This window comes from Gallus gallus, chromosome 3, assembly GCF_016699485.2.
Source record: "Gallus gallus isolate bGalGal1 chromosome 3, bGalGal1.mat.broiler.GRCg7b, whole genome shotgun sequence".
In the NCBI taxonomy this organism is placed as follows: domain Eukaryota; kingdom Metazoa; phylum Chordata; class Aves; order Galliformes; family Phasianidae; genus Gallus; species Gallus gallus.
Window position 1 is genome coordinate 80,253,389 of NC_052534.1, and position 16,174 is coordinate 80,269,562.

At 36.8% G+C, this 16,174-nt stretch overlaps 1 protein-coding gene across 10 annotated transcripts in view; it reads right to left on the reverse strand.

The window, feature by feature from the left end:
• Window positions 1-1,078: 1,078 nt before the first annotated feature.
• SENP6 (SUMO1/sentrin specific peptidase 6) overlaps window positions 1,079-16,174 on the reverse strand; it is an 80,683-nt gene continuing 65,587 nt past the window's right edge. For all 10 annotated transcript variants that reach the window (XM_046939693.1, XM_015284751.4, XM_025148960.3 and 7 more), the window contains 11 exons: window positions 14,678-14,904; window positions 13,970-14,076; window positions 13,763-13,879; window positions 12,766-12,888; window positions 12,439-12,531; window positions 10,856-11,289; window positions 8,357-8,460; window positions 6,548-6,636; window positions 4,572-4,640; window positions 4,344-4,494; window positions 1,079-3,194 (listed from right to left, as the gene is read on the reverse strand). In XM_046939693.1, coding sequence (XP_046795649.1) covers window positions 2,985-3,194; window positions 4,344-4,494; window positions 4,572-4,640; window positions 6,548-6,636; window positions 8,357-8,460; window positions 10,856-11,289; window positions 12,439-12,531; window positions 12,766-12,888; window positions 13,763-13,879; window positions 13,970-14,076; window positions 14,678-14,904 — 1,724 coding nt within the window. In that variant the 3' untranslated portion in view covers window positions 1,079-2,984. The remainder of the gene's footprint in view (window positions 3,195-4,343; window positions 4,495-4,571; window positions 4,641-6,547; window positions 6,637-8,356; window positions 8,461-10,855; window positions 11,290-12,438; window positions 12,532-12,765; window positions 12,889-13,762; window positions 13,880-13,969; window positions 14,077-14,677; window positions 14,905-16,174) is intronic.

Below are 16,174 nucleotides of genomic sequence, written 5' to 3' on the forward strand. Positions count from 1 at the left end.
TAAAACTTTTAAAGGAACTCTTAACTGTTATTCTATCCAATGTGAAAAACAATACAAGGAGATACATTTAATTAGGTAGGAAGCTGATACCCTGCGCTGCAGAACACAGCCATATTGCTCAATGCATTTGCAATCTTAAGTCCTATAAGGAAAAGTACAACTTAGACTTTCCTCAAAGTGTATTTCATAGAATCATAGAATGGCCTGGGTTGAAAAGGACCACAATGATCACTGAGTTTCAACCCCCCTGCTATGTGCAGGGTCACCAACCACCAGACCAGGCTGCCCAGAGCCACATCCAGCCTGGCCTTGAATGCCTCCAAGGATGGGGCATCCACAGCCTCCTTGGGCAACCTGTTCCAGTATTTGTTGCCATAAAAATAAAAATATCTAGTCCCCTCCCGCTTATCTCTGAACAGGTCTGATTCAGGAAAGTCAATGGTAAAACTCCTCCTTTGATTGCAGAACAGTATCGTAGCTAATCCCTATGGAATGAACGAATGCCTATGAAAAGCACACATAGTGGTGAACTATTTAAATCAAGTCAGCAACATTTTTAAATAACTCATTCTTAATTCTTTTTTTTCTATTAACATCACATTTTATTAAAAAAATAAGTTTCCTATATTTAACATGTATATCAGCTTGCTGTGTATGACTGAGGATCTCAAGACCTTTAACATTAAAAGATAATAAATCAAACACTTTCTTCACAGCTTTGAAAGTTGGGAGGGAGGAAGATGAGGAGGACAGGAAAGAGGAAGGAAAAGGAGGAAGCACCAGGCCGTTCCTAGCAAGAGAACCAAATAGTTCCACATCAAATTATGAACCTGCATCACAAATGTCAGAAAAAAAGGCAGACCATTATACTGACCAAATTTGGATATATTCCATACAATGAGAACATATAATGGGAGGAAAATCTTAGCCGAGAATACATTCCACTTGCATTGTCTCTATATTTCTAGGAAATTACTTTCCTCTCTGCAAGCCATCACTGATTCACGTGTATTTGTAAAAAACAATTCCAATACATTAGTTGCACTGAAAGCATACAAGACACTGCAGGGAAACAATCTGAAGTTATTTCAGTACTTATTTCCTTTATTTAGTTTTTACGGCAAGAATAGTAGACTAGTTCCATGGAGGAAAGAACTCCTACACATGTCCCTTACACATTTAATTTGTAAACCAGAAGACTGCTCCCACATAATTTGAACAAGAAACCCACGTAGGAGTCATCTGTAAGAGATATGCGGTGCTTACATACGTATAGGGACCAGAATCTGCGTAAGAAGAGATGAGGGAATGAATAAGTCCTCCCCGGATCCCATGGGTCACCTGTGCAAAAAGTTAACAGCCCACGGGTGTATTGCTCTATGTGCAATCACCGCCCCAGTGAGTTAACTCAGTTTTAGAAATGCCCTGGCAGTGTTGTCATTAGCAGCCATGTTTTCAGGGTTCAGGGAGAATGGAAAGTCATGGAGAAACCTCAAGTACTGGGGCCTCAAGTACACTTGATCTCGTGTATAAAAACTGGTCTTGGGTTACACAGTTCAGTTAAGGAAGTCTCTGCTGCATCTGCTGGGGAGAAGGCAATTACAAATTACACTCCCAGTAGAAGAACCAGAAGAGAAAACACTGTGTCCAAGGAAGAACAGAAGGCCCCTCTCCACCCGTGAGAGACTCCGTCCCAGAAAGGGACAGCTTCCAGCTCGCTTCAAAGACATCTAAACTAGCAGCAGACTGGATGTACATCTCCTTGTAAAAGCCACTTCTTATCTTACTCGTTTGAATACCAAAGCCTTTTTAACAAGGTAAAAGGCTGTTTGCACTGTCAGCCAACAATGGCATTTTAAACTATTTTAAAATCAAAACGCACCGGAAATATCCAACCAAATCCCAGCATTAGTCTGATGCTACCTAAAGCCAAGGACAAACAAGCAAGCAATGAACACTGGTCTTTTGGTTTGTGTTTTTGTGTGTGTGTGTATGTGTATGTGTGTGTGTGTGTGTGTGTGTGTGTGTGTGTGTGGATATTACAAAAAATAGTAATCATACACTTTTTTTTTTTTTAAATGTTCATTACTTAGATAAAGCACATATGAATGTAACATTCAGAATTGTAACATAGAAAATGTAATGTGGGCAATCTGCTATTCCAAGTACACTTACCAAAATACAATTTTATAATGAAGAAAGTCTCAAAATACACCTGTACAACAATTGGGATCCACAAAATATGATTTAATAGTATCACTCAAGATCACTTCATTGAAACCACTTTTATAATACTGTTTGAATAGTAATCTCTGGTCAAAGAGCATTCTCCCCCTTCCCCTAGCCCGTCCCACTAAAGCAAGTGTGGAATTTTAATTGCAACGCGTATCTTTTAAAATCCCAAATCTGAAGCAGTCCTATTAACTATTACACTGCCTACACTTAGATACTTCGAGGATGGGAGCCACCCTCTCTGAGGCCATGGTACACTGAGACACTTACCCATATTATTGTTTGTAGCGCAAGCAGAATAATCTTGTAAAGGGCAACTAAACAGGGTCAAAATATGAATTATCTTTCTACCAAATCATTCGCTACGTGTTACGTAAGCCTGTAACATTACAGCTTTACTGAAAAAGAAAAAGTTAACCATTTTATCCTATAAATATTTTCTTTATTTGCTTTATGTTTAGAAGTTGCTATTTAAGTTCTATTAACAGAAATACATAACAAAAGCTCCCTAACAAGTGGAAAAAAGTAATTACAAATGCTGAAAAAGTTGGCCTCATTAACATATGTACAGACTTGCTTACTTAATACACATCTTTGTGGAAATTAAATCATTTTATGACACACATTTATACAGGCATTAAACATTCCCAAGTAACTTTGAGCAGAGAATACGCCAAATCTTTATTTAGTCTGGGCAGACAAACGCATATTTCAGTTTTGATTGTGGAGCTAACATGCAACAGATACAACATTCAGTCTGAGCTGCTGTTGAGAAGTTGTTCTGTTTTTTCCTGCAAAGATCTTTCTGCCGAAGCTGGGTCCTTCTGTCCCTTCTTGTCTTTGTTCTGCTGTTCCTGCAGCTTCAGGATGATTTTTCGTATTTCTTCTCTTTTGGTTTTCATTCGTGGGCGTGGAAACCAGTCTGTTAAGTTCATTGGTAGCTCAAAACTCAGAATAGGATTCTGAAAAGAAAGTTGGTTTGGATATTAAAGCGAGGAGTTACGACCTAAGAAGACTGGAAAGAACCAGATTGGGAAAACGGGCGTTCTTCCCCACCTCATTCCCTCAGCATGAAACAAAACATACACGGTTTGTGTCCTTTGTACGTGTACAGTCAAGGTCGAACAAACCAAGTTTCAGCACGTAACAGCACGGCGTTCACCGTAAGGCACCAACGTTGGGAGCAGAAGCATCGCCCCCCCCCGGCAGTCCCGCCGCGGCCCCACTGGCACAAGCACGCCCCGCCACAAAGGCGCCCGCCCCCACCGCGGCACCACAGCGCCCCCAGGCGGCCGCCGTCGGAGCCGAGCGGTGCTGAGGGCGGGAGGCCCGGCAGGCAGCGGGCAGCCGCGGCACGCACCCGGTTACACCACGCGCTTGCCGCTTTCTCATTAAAGTATGAACAAAGGGAGGGTTTGAGGACTAAATAAATTACCAGCTTTCTCAGGAAAGGTTTTAGGAACAGTACTCTAAAGTACTGTGGACTGTAAGTAGGCGGAATGCCCCATTCAGGTAACGTGTCACTGTTTCTCCTCCCAGTCCACACCGGACAGAGCTCTGCCCTGCATTTCTGAGAGGTGCCTCAACTTAAAGGCCTATATAGTTGAAGTAAATAAAAGTTCGACCATTTCCTCCAAGAGAATTAAGACTTCGCTTTTAGCTGTAATGACGCTACTTTCAAGCTTTAATGGAAGCTTAGAAAGTCCAAACCAGCTGTGTTACGTTAATGAATTTATTTGGTCATCTTTCTCAGACAAAAAATAACAAGCTTTTTGTACCACACTATAATTTAGATTTTGAGTTATTATTTATATTTTTGATTTTTACATTAGAGTTTTAGATTTTGAACTCAAATGTGAACCCTTACCGTGTAATTCTGAAGGCACTGTAACTGTAATGGCACTTCTAAAGGCACTAAAAACTGTAACTACTTTATTTTCCAGAAAGTATTTCTTATTATGTATGTTAACGCATAAATTATTTTCTAATGCATAATCTAATAAACACCTGTAAAAGCTACACTAAAGAACCTTTTAAAATGACAACAATTTTAGCAGGACACACTTGATTGCTGCACGAGACAGAACAAGCAACTACACAAATACACATACCTCAAAAAAGCTCTCTACATACTGCAGTACGTACACTCCACAATCACTGAAGTTGTTTTGTTGCGGCACTTTGGGGTTGGAACCTTTCACGACGTCTTTGGAAAAGCTTCTTTTATTGCCTTTCCTGACTTCCCATTCTACCTCTAAATACCTATGACAAAAGACAATAAAAATTAAAACTCTTTTTTACTTGCAGAATGTTGCAGAAATCACAGACATGAAACTTACTCCCTTAGTGTTTTCACGACATTTGACCGGGAAGGGCCTCTCAGTGAGTCCATAAGCAAAATGCAGGGCCTATGAGAGAACACAGTATTTTACAGCAGCTCAGAAAACACAGCGTTAAACAGCTAGCAATGAAATTATTTGTGGAATGACCTTGAACAAATCTATTTCTATCATTAATATTATTAAAGTTTTGCCTGCACTGCTATAATCCCCTAACGGATAGCTAAATGCAAAGCTGAGTTATCTTTAGATTTAACAATACACAGAGTACAGAGAACTTTAGAACTCATGTAGAGAATTCTAGCACTGCCAGACCAAAGCCATTGGTTACAGGCAGAATCTAGTTACCTAAAAGCCCCTCAGGTGTCTAGTGCTATTTTAGATGCACAAGGTATCTGGGACATCTGCAGGAGGCAAAGAACCCACAGACATCCTTCTGGAGTAGCAGCTGGAGGGCAGATAGAGCAGTCTACAGCACCTACAAATGCACTAGATTTATATGTTCAAGAAGTGATTCCAATTACTGAATTACTGAATCTGAAATGCATACCAGATAGTTATCAATAAAACACACGTACTGTATTTGAAAGACTGTAGAAAAATAATGCAACTAACCAAACATTCTCTCTAGAACTAAGTCTGTTTGAATGCTTTCTTGTAGACTTGCATCGCTCTGTCTAAAAGATATTGTCTTGGCAGTAGACATGTAACACTTAAATTGTATCAGTCATCTTACATGCAGCAGTTGGATTTATGCATCAGAGCAAACTCATTCCACAACTCAGAATCTCAACATTAGATGTAAGGCATATTTTAAGGGATAGATACAGATTACTTTTCACAAAGCTTTGCTTTTTTTTTTTTTTTTTTCCTCTCCTAACAGTAACATACATACGCATTCACAGAATGTGCTCTTTATGATAAGTGAAGACTAGTACATTCAGGCTAATTATACGTATGTATTTATGAATAGGTTTGTTTGTACTTGTAAATTATTTTAAACTTACACAACTTTTGATGCACAGCCATATGATCACTTGAAGAATGACTGTCCTTATTTATACTTGTTTATATTTCTGATAAATAAAGCTATTATGTAAGCAATACTCTCTTAGAACACATGATCCAATCTTTTTTTTTGTGGAGGGGGCACATACAGGGAGTGGAATTTAAATCCTTGTCAAAGGAATTTTCCATATAGAAGAAATTTAAAACTATTAACAGTGAAGTACTGAGGTGCCCTTGATGATTTGCGATATCTGAGTGTCAGAGATCTTCAGAAGGTTCATATTTGGATTAAAATAGTGACTGGGTGGGAAGTATTATGTACTGATAAGCCATCATCAGCATGGGAAAATTTAGCTAAACTATAATTGGAAGTTCATAGCACTATCAAATATGCTTAAAACTGGCAACACAGTCCTTCATCACAATGCATCAAGTATATCACCTACACATTTCACGTGCTAAAAATTATTCCTGTTTTCCTGTACTGAGTGGCCACAAGGGTTTGATTCAGTTTTAACTTAAGTACAGCTTTATTTTAAAGAAACTACTCTTTCTTTATATATATATATATATACATACACACACATATATATATATACATACACACACACACATATATATATATATATACATACACACACATATATATATATATACATACACACATATGTATATATATAAGGATACATCTAAACATGATTCTGCAACTTACTTTCTGCAGGAATTTAAGTGCAAAATATGAAACAACAGTCTCATTTGAAGAAACAATCTTCACTTGCGTGAAGCAGTACAGATGATGATACTACAAAGAACAGAAGGTATCCTCAAAGATAAATACATGTAGGCTAAACTGCACGTAGAACGATGTATGACCATCTCCCATAATTACGGTCTTAAATTTCATCAACTTACAAAATTCTGCTTTTCCAAACTATCTTAATATCCGTTTTAACTGTTTCGCTACTTACTGTTTGCAGATAGTAGGCTTTAGGTGCCACTGTCCCATTTCTGAATTACAGCTGTCATCAAGAAGGCCACCATCATCACTACTGTCTTCCTACAAAAGCAACATGTTTATAGGTGTTTTAAAGTTCATACTATTTTTCAAACAAATTCAAAAAGGAAGTAGTGCTGTACTTTCCATTTTTAGCCAAAACAAAATCTAGTTTAATAAAGAAGTGGTAGCTTTCATTGAAAACCATTCATTATTTGTATTATGTCAGTAACCATGACAGTACTACCATCTTTTAGTCTCTCTCAAATCCATGCAGGAAAGACACAGAGTGAACGGTGCTATTTATATAACGACCATTGAAACTAGGAAAAAAAAACTCAACAACCAACAGCAACTGACATTTTCTAAGCACTGCTGACCTAAAAGCAGCACATCTCCCTGCAGGTTATAATACATATTTTAAGTATTTTTCCTTCCTAATGATTACTAGGAATTTTTCTGGCAATTTTACGTACACTGTCTTATGGAGGAAATGAGACAAAATCTGCAATGAACTCAGAAAGTTTGATTCCTGCTCTAGAATCCACTAACTTGGTCCTCTGGGCAAGGGAAATCTGAAGGGAAAATGATATAACTGCATGTTGCAAAACTGACATGCCACAGACCTGAGAATGTTCTTTAAACTTCTGATTTCAATACTGATTGCTGGTTTCCTGCTCTACAAAGCTCGCTATTAGTACCACAGACCATTGCATTCAGGGACAGAGATGTTTTCCAAAACCACAAACTACCGTATCAGCACGGCTGGTGAATTTGCTTCTTTACTAACAAGCAGGATCCTATGACCGAAATCCTCATGTTACACCATTAAGATTTTATCGCGTTAGACAACAGCTGCCTGGTTCCTAATCCACCTGTTTCTGTTGCAGCTTCAACATCATTTTTGGCAGATATGAAGGTGCATTCAACCTGTCACCGTTTAACATTTCTATACTTGCTTTGTGCATTCGGGAAGGTATCAGTGACTGCTTCAGCCTGAGCTAAGTTCTTAGCTACACTGAAACCTGGGAACTTGGCATCTTACCATCCTGTCAAGGAACACAGCTGACTGTCCTAAGAAATAAGAATTGCTATCAAGAATAATTGTTTTCTTCACTGCCTACACGCCATTTATTTCAGCTTCAGAACCCTACCCATCATTCTCTATATTGAACTTACACTGTATAAGAAATAGGGCTATGGAATCACACCCTCATACCCACAGCTGAATCAATAAAGGACAGTGAATGATCAGGGACTTTACACATTTCTAAAATCTAAGCCTTCCAATGTGAACAAGAGCACTGTCTGATTATAAAACCATTTGTTTCAGCATGATTCAGAAAAGCACCAACTAAACTGAACAACAGAGTAACATCTACTTATAAATACGTCTGTTTACATCCATAACATGCAGCTGAAATAAGAGTAACTTGTTCTTGGGTCTGCTAGGTAAACATGGGAGTCGGGGAGATGAGAAAGTTTTTCATTTTCAGAATTTCCACTAAAACCATCGTGTAATATTGTCGCTATGTACAAGACTCACAGCATTAAATGCAGGGTCAGTACAGCAGTTTCCTGATAGTTTAAAGAATGAATATACAATTTTATTCTGTCAGTTCATTTGTAATTTTTTTTTTTTGGTAAAGTAATCTGTGTTTTGGATTTGACATTTGTAAAGATATCTAGCTTTAGGCAACAAACATTTACAATATATATACTTCCCATTCAAAACACAACGCAATATTTTGCATTTCCTAAATAAAATTGCCAACTATTTTACCTGGTTATCTTGGTCTTCAGAAAAATCTATAAGCTCATCTTCATTTAGTTTACCACCATCAGCAGAGTCTTCACTGTAGTTTAGCCTGATTTTGTGCAATCCATCTGGACAAATCACAGACAGTAGAATTGTATATTTAAACATTAAATGTTACATCATCACTGGCAGCCAAACTAATTTTAAATACCTCAAATCACCTAAGAGTTGCTCACAATGACTGTGATACATCTGGATATAAACCAGAAGTGAGAAGTTTCTTTTAAGTAACACAGCAAAGGTGACCACTGTCTTCCTATACTACCTTTGAAGTCCTCAGAACAGATGTTGAAGGTAAAACTAAAGAACTAAGTGGACATAAGTGATAAATGCGTATCTCATATCAGCAAAACTTTGTATCTCCAGAATAAGACTTTTCCTAGAAAATATCTGCATAATGTACCTAAACAATCTCAAACTTAAAACTGTTGTTTCTTTTGGTACTGAAGTAATAGTACCCTATCAGTTACTAAAGAAAATCAGCGTTCTGTAAGAACAGTAAATAGGACAATGAAGTAGCTAACAGAAAATTACAGGAGATCTGCATTTGTTGAAGTTTGGAATGAGGTTACTAGTGGATTTCCATAGGGACAAACTTGGAAATTAATCTTACTCGCTGTCTTTGAAAAGATCTTAGCACAGAAAATAGGCCATATATAGTGGAGTGACATACTGCTGACAGTCCTAAAAAATATGAATTGGTATCAAGAATAATCAAAGATCATGTAAGAATTGGATGACCTTTCTGTGTTGATCAATAAATAGGGGGTTAGTCAGGTAATAAAATATTTATATTTTGGATGGTCTCTTCAAAATTATTTTGGCATCCATGCCTACTGATTTACAAGTCCAACACCTGAATGCAATTTGAGATCAAGACTTCTATGTTTAGGCCAACTACACTAGGCCACTAGGGTGAAGACCATAAACAAAGCAGCTACTCAACTGAACAACTACTCTGTGCCGTTTTAAGGGTGAGAGGAAGAGCTCTCTTCGTTTCACTGATTATATTATCAAAGATGCAGCTGCTGCCTTTTGAGATACCCTATGATACCTAGCACATATACATGGGTTTGGCAGAGTCAAACATCCATCTGACTGTAATGGGAGTTTAAGTTCACAGCACATCTAAATTTAGCTACCTAAGCATATGCTTAGTGTCAATCTCAAACTGAATCTCCCTCTTAAACCAGGACAGCGACCAGTAAGAATGTCTGCATTAATCAAAGGGTACGTCACCTGACCTAGCTGAGAAAGGAAGTCCAGGTGTTTTAGTCTTTGACACAATAACCACCAGCCAGGCAGCAATACAATGCAGGCATTAAAAATGAAATGAAAAAATGAAACCCATAATCCTAGAAAAACTGTGTTTCATAAAGAACATACTCACTAATTACAGACAAGTAACAATAACAGCATCCAAGACAGATAACATACAGTAGTGATATCATATACTTTAACAATTGTATATAATGAAAAAAATCTATTTAAGCAACATCAGCTCTTCCTCTCCTTCCTCACAAAAACGTAAAAAGCTTCTAAAAGTGACAATGTTATCACAGAAGGAGAATAAACTAGCTGTGAATAAGTTTAGACTAGAAAGCAGGAAAAGGTTTATACCCAAAGATATGGAAGTTACAATGGTCTGCAGTATACAGAATAGACCATATGATTGATATAGCCTTTTTGGACTTTGGACTGTAAACTATACAACTATTTACTATGTGTAAATTAAGTCAGTAGGAGGGCTATCACTGCCTAACATACAAGTTTTCTCACCATCAGATATTCTGTACTTCCTATCTCAAGGGGATCCAAACCTTGCTGTGAGCAGAGAAAAATATTTTCCCCGTTCTCTATCGTGTCTTTAAAATTATGTAAGTTACTTTGTTTACTTTGGAACAAATGCTGCTCTGGATAACTGCATCTACTGGTAACAGCCTCTACAGAAGCAAAGCATGGAGGAAGCCTCTCTAAATGCAACAAGGAAGGCATGTGATTGTTGTTTGTTTGTTTAAAATTTTCTTCTCAGTCTTTCTACACACCTTCTATCAGGACATTAAAGAACTGTTGAAGCAATACCTCAAATGCTAGAATTAAGGTTCATCTTAATTCAGTTGTCCCTTATACATTATGAGGGTTAATGGTCAAATACCAGCAACCACTAGTTCTTCCTTAGCAATTCCAGTTTCATCTGATTCAAATTAAGTGACATTCAGAAAATATTCTGCATGAAAAAGTGTCACGTAACTGACAAATTCATCTGTTTTATCTCCAGTCTTATGCAGAGAAAACTGAATCAACAGCCACAAAACACTTTATACGTATTGACTGTAAATTATATTGCAAGCATTCCAACTTGAGTCACATAAACTTTCAATGTTTACACAACTGCAAATATAGTAATAGATATGAAACTTACAAATTTTTCATTAAAATATGTACATTTTTAGGATAACATACCCATAGATTGGCTAGCAGTTGTGAATTCACCCTGTATACCATTTTCATCAGGAGTCCTATGGTCCAGTCTATGGCATGCTGATTCAACAGTATTAGGTTCTTCCACATCACCGTCTATTTGATTTAGTTTCTTGAAACCACTTTTTACCCTACAAGGACTTCTTCTACAACATGAAGACTCACTGTCCTGCGTTTCAGTGTTTGAATCAGTTAAAGCTGTATTATATTTTTTGGTCAATGTCTTCTTTGCTGTGGATTTAGAAGGCGAGTTTTGTGTATCCAACTCATTTGGCAAAGGAGATGGTGTGTTGCTCTCTCCATCGGAAGAGGAAGATTTTATCTGTGTTGCAGCATTTTCATGGTAGTGGGGATTTGGTTCATATTTGGGTTTCTCTAAGCCAGGAAAACAGATTACAGCCAAAAACCAGTGGGCACTGCAAAGAAAAAATACTTTATTAACTAGCAATTGCATTGATGCTGTTAAACCTTACAGCTGGTAAAAAGAAAACAAAATGCTGTGCATACACATGCATACACAAAACTGAATCCTGCTTCCCACAGTCATCAAAAATAGACTGTAATAGCTGTTCACTTTTCTGAGCAGGTTTTATTCAAGCCTTCAGAGTTTTCTGTTAAGGTAGGACCACTAAGTAGTCACTAACAAATGTATTAATACAATGCAGTTAGCAGAGAACAGTTACTAAGTATTACTTCAATTTGATAACGGTTTATATCCATCTTTTCCTCTTTTGAATAAAAACTTATTTCACAATAAGATAGGAAGTAAGTTTTGTCCCACTTTCATCCTCTATTCTTGCCACTTCAGGCTTGACTGACTTGCCTCTCAAACAGAAATGGAGCAGCAAGAAATTCAGGGATTGTGGCATTGAAAGTACATCTACACTAACCCTATACAGAAATTTTCTGAAGGCTTTCTGATTTCCTATGCCAATTAACAAAACAGAATCTAGCTACGTATTATATGCAGATGAAATCATACTTCAATGTGCTTTAGAAAAAAGAGCAGTAGCTAAAATGCATGCCTGACATACTAAAAAGTTAGTTAGATGACTACGAAGCCCAAATTCCATCAGAAGTCAATGGCAATTAAAGTAAATGGCCTTCAAAAGCAGTAAGTGAAGTATGGATGCATTTTGATTTGAATGATTCACCACACCTAATAAATGAATTTATTCCAAAACCCTGGAATACGGGCAAGTCCTATTAATACTTACTTTCTGTACTGGTTATGTAAACAAACTGCCAATTAACCTAGATTTAAATAGAAAATAGCTTCTAACTTTAAGAACTAATTATTTCCACTGGAGACTTGAACAAGAAGTGTTCAACAATGATGCTGTCCACTCATGGCCAAGTCACACACTTCATTCTTAAGCTAATTCTTCTGTAGATTCATCCTTCCCACCTCCAGTTATTGCAGTTCTTTAAGTGAGACCACTGGAAAGAGAAGCTTATTCTCTTCATTTTTTATTTCATGTCACGCTATAATACACCTTTCTATTTTAGAATGCAAAGCTTAAGCTTTTAGCACGTATATTCAGTAACAAGGAATGTTTACTTACGCTTCATTAAGAGGAACAAAAATGAAATCTTTCTCAAAAATGTCAACGTGACGTGTCCACGTTTTTACTCGCCCATGTCGTTTTTGTTGTATTCTGCAAGAAGAAACACATGTGATTTGTGGGATGCTTTATTTGCATCAAAAGAATACCTTTCCTTGTATTTTCACATTACAATTTCTAAGGATTTTCAAGGTACATTCTCTATTTGTTATAGGTCTGGATGTTCCCTAGTTCTGTTTGTAGCACAGTACTGTCTGTAAGCAGTTCATCTCCTGTAATCTTCATTGTATTCAGGTCTTTCTAATACAGACTTATCAAAAGACTTACGAGAGGTTTGAAGTTTCATGAATATTTCTTCTTTCTCTTTGATTAAGGCGTTTATAGAAGAACGAACTGAACACATGTATTCTATCAGCGTCTTCTTTTTTCAGTTTCTCAAGTACCAAATACCTAATTAATTAAAAAAAAGAAGTTGCAGAGGTGTTAACATAATGAATTTATCAGTTGAGTAAAAAGGACTGCCAAGAGTACAACTCCCACAAAATTGCTGCAGCCTCTGACAGAAGTGAGGAAGTTGTAACAGTATCAGGGCTAACTAACCATAGCACATTAATGAGTTCCTATCTGTGTCAGCATTTCAAGGTATTAAGTGTTCTGCTAAAAAAAAAAAAAAAAAAAAAAGTTGTTCTGTTCTTGCTGTGTTTATTTTTATATTATGACAGAAAAACAATTTTTCAACGAGTTTTTTACATACATATCTAGGAATGATCTGTGTTTTCTAACTGAGCCACTGAATCTCCGAACAGAGCCCAGACTGGCACACTACTTTCCTTTCCATCTTCATCACCTTTCAGTGAATTTTAATACACTGAAAATTGTACACACCCTCCTTATGCACAACACAAGCATGGTAGGTATGTAAGAATGTAATATGCTTCTAACATCTGTAGCATCACTGACACAAAAAGATTAGTTTACGTATTATGTTAACCAATAGAAATGAAGTTCTAGGGAACACAAATTCTCGGGAGGAGGGGGGGGGGAGGGTGAACAAATCCCCCCCCCCACAAGTGCACTTAAAAAGGTAGTTAAAATTCCACTTCAGATGCAGAGAGAACCAATATTCCAAGCAAGGACAGTGTCACTGTCAAAAGAATGACAGGAAACAAACCACAATTTCTTCTAAAATACAAAACAACCTTTAAAATCAGCTACAGACAGTTGGCGACCAAGTGTTACTAAATGACTTCCAAAGTTCTAATGTCCGAATTTTTCATTTTTTTAAGGAAAAGAATACCAAGTACTGGCTTGAAATAAAACTTACTTTAAATAAAAATCAATAATAACATCATTTAAAAATTCTCCTTCATTTAGACAGTGGAGGTCTTCATTGGTCACAGAAATACCACCTTTAGCTGGAGGAGGTGGGTAAACTATCAGCCTGAAACAAAAAAATACATTCAATAATTAGTGTGAAAGATCAGCAAATAAAATCAGAAAAACAGTCACAGAGCAAATAAAAATATCTTACTTTTCTATGGGACCAATAAATACTGTATGTGGTTCTCCAATTTCTTCTTCATCATCAAAATATGGTAACTGTTTATTTCGCTGCTGCACTTTGGAGTCAGGAGCAACCTTATAAGAATAAAGTCAATATTAATTTGCAAATCATGCTCAAATTCATAAAAAAAATAGTAAAGCCTTGAAAAGTCCAGAGGTGTAAGGACCACTGCTTTTGAGAAGGACTTAGGATTTTTTTTCCCCCTTCCCTGGTACATTATATTACAGTCACCTCTGTACCCATTTCTTGCAAAACCACAAAGCTCTCAAATTCCCTAAATATGTAGTTTTGTTTAAATGAAACAATTAAATTTAACTATAGCACTGCAACCTAACTCTAATTATAACATCGTATTTTACCAGTAGATGAATTTGGAGACAAGTATGTTGTCTAATTTTACTACAAATTTCTCATCCCTTAATAATTTTTAAATTACATTATTTGAGGGATCAATGTGCAACCCTACCAGTACACTAAACACACTAAGAACTATGAATGCACAGACTATTTCCCAGAGCCTCATAACCCACTACAGACTACTCTGATGGTCCTTACACAAAAAAGCAAGCAGGAGTTTTTGGGGTATTTGCCTAGAGACTAGCACACACACTATCTTTAGTGTATTTGTAATCCAAATGATACAACAACTTCGTTCTAAAATGAAAATATAATTACATTTTTAATTTTGTTTTCTCTATGAGAAGGGCTTCCTTTGGAATTGTCTTCCAAGCATTTAGTAAATGCAACGAGTCTGCCATTGGCTTCCTCAAAAGAAATTTTCACGAAGAAGTCAGAAATATTATTTCTAATACCAATGTCAGTGATTATTTTTTCAAATATTGAGTTTGCATGAGGATCAAGGCCAGTTTCAAAAATCAAAATGATATACTGTTCTTCTTGACCTAAGAAAAAGCAGAGAAAAAATTATTCATTTAGAAACAAAGTAAAATGTCACATCTATAAACAGATGTCAAAGAACCACGAGACAACACATGTATGCTCTCCGCTGCATGCAGAAATAAACAGGTTTGCAGACAGAGCGCAATCCCTATTACTTACACTCGAAATGAGTGCATTCAACTTCTGCCTTTAGGAATATTAAGTACTACACCTTACACATAGAAGACACACTGAATGCAAAGCCAAAACCTATTTCAAAATAAGAAGTTACCTACTAATTGACAATCAACTCTGAGAACAATACTTTCTTTTTTCTTATTATGGTTCCTACGATAACGTTTTAATACAATCACAGAAATTACATATTCAGCATAGTTCCCTCTCCATGCAGGAAGCAGCATGCATTAACTTCTTGACAGAAGTACATTCATTCACCTTTGGAAACGCAGAACTGATTTAGGAGTGTAAATAGGCTTTCGTGTTCTCAATACTATTATAGAAATGGCTTGCAAAAAGACACACCAGCTGAATGTGAAACACACACCTAACAGTGAGCTGAGACATAGTAACTTACAGGATTTTTTTCTTAGTCTTAAGTATTTTTCCATCTACTGTCATTAAAGGAAAACACTCAAGCCCAGAGCATTCCAGTCTTTCAGTTAATTACATCATAAGAATCATAAGGGTACAAAGCACTGACATCTACATGTCTACTCATTCAGACAACAGAAATTCTCAGAAACGGTGACAAGTTGGGGAAAAAAAATCCCACTTTAACTGGAGGTAGCAAACAAGCAGAATGCAAAATGTAGAACCACTGCTTAGAAACTACACTGAGAACAAAACAATAAACAAGAACATTTTTAGATGGCTTTTTCCAGATGTAAATGAGAAAAAAAGCATGGTGCTCTTTCAAGTAGTGGATATAGAACTGTACACCACACGTTAGTAGCACGAAGTTCTAACAGAATTACTCTTGCTGATTCCAGGCACATATGATTTGAGTATGTAAAAAGTACAAAAGCCTGTAATGGCAATTTCACAAAAGAAACACTTATTTTTCCCTGATCAGATTTCGGTTACCATAGAAACAGAAATCTCTTAAGGTTCTTTGATTCACTGGCAAGAGAAAAAAAAAAAAAAGAGAAGAAAAAGTACGTATCTGAACAAGGAGAGGAATTAGAGGAATTTGAACTGTCACTGATCAAAATCTTCACTTCTTTCCACAGAAGAAGGGATCTTACCACCCAGAACCAGAAAAGCCCTGGCTTT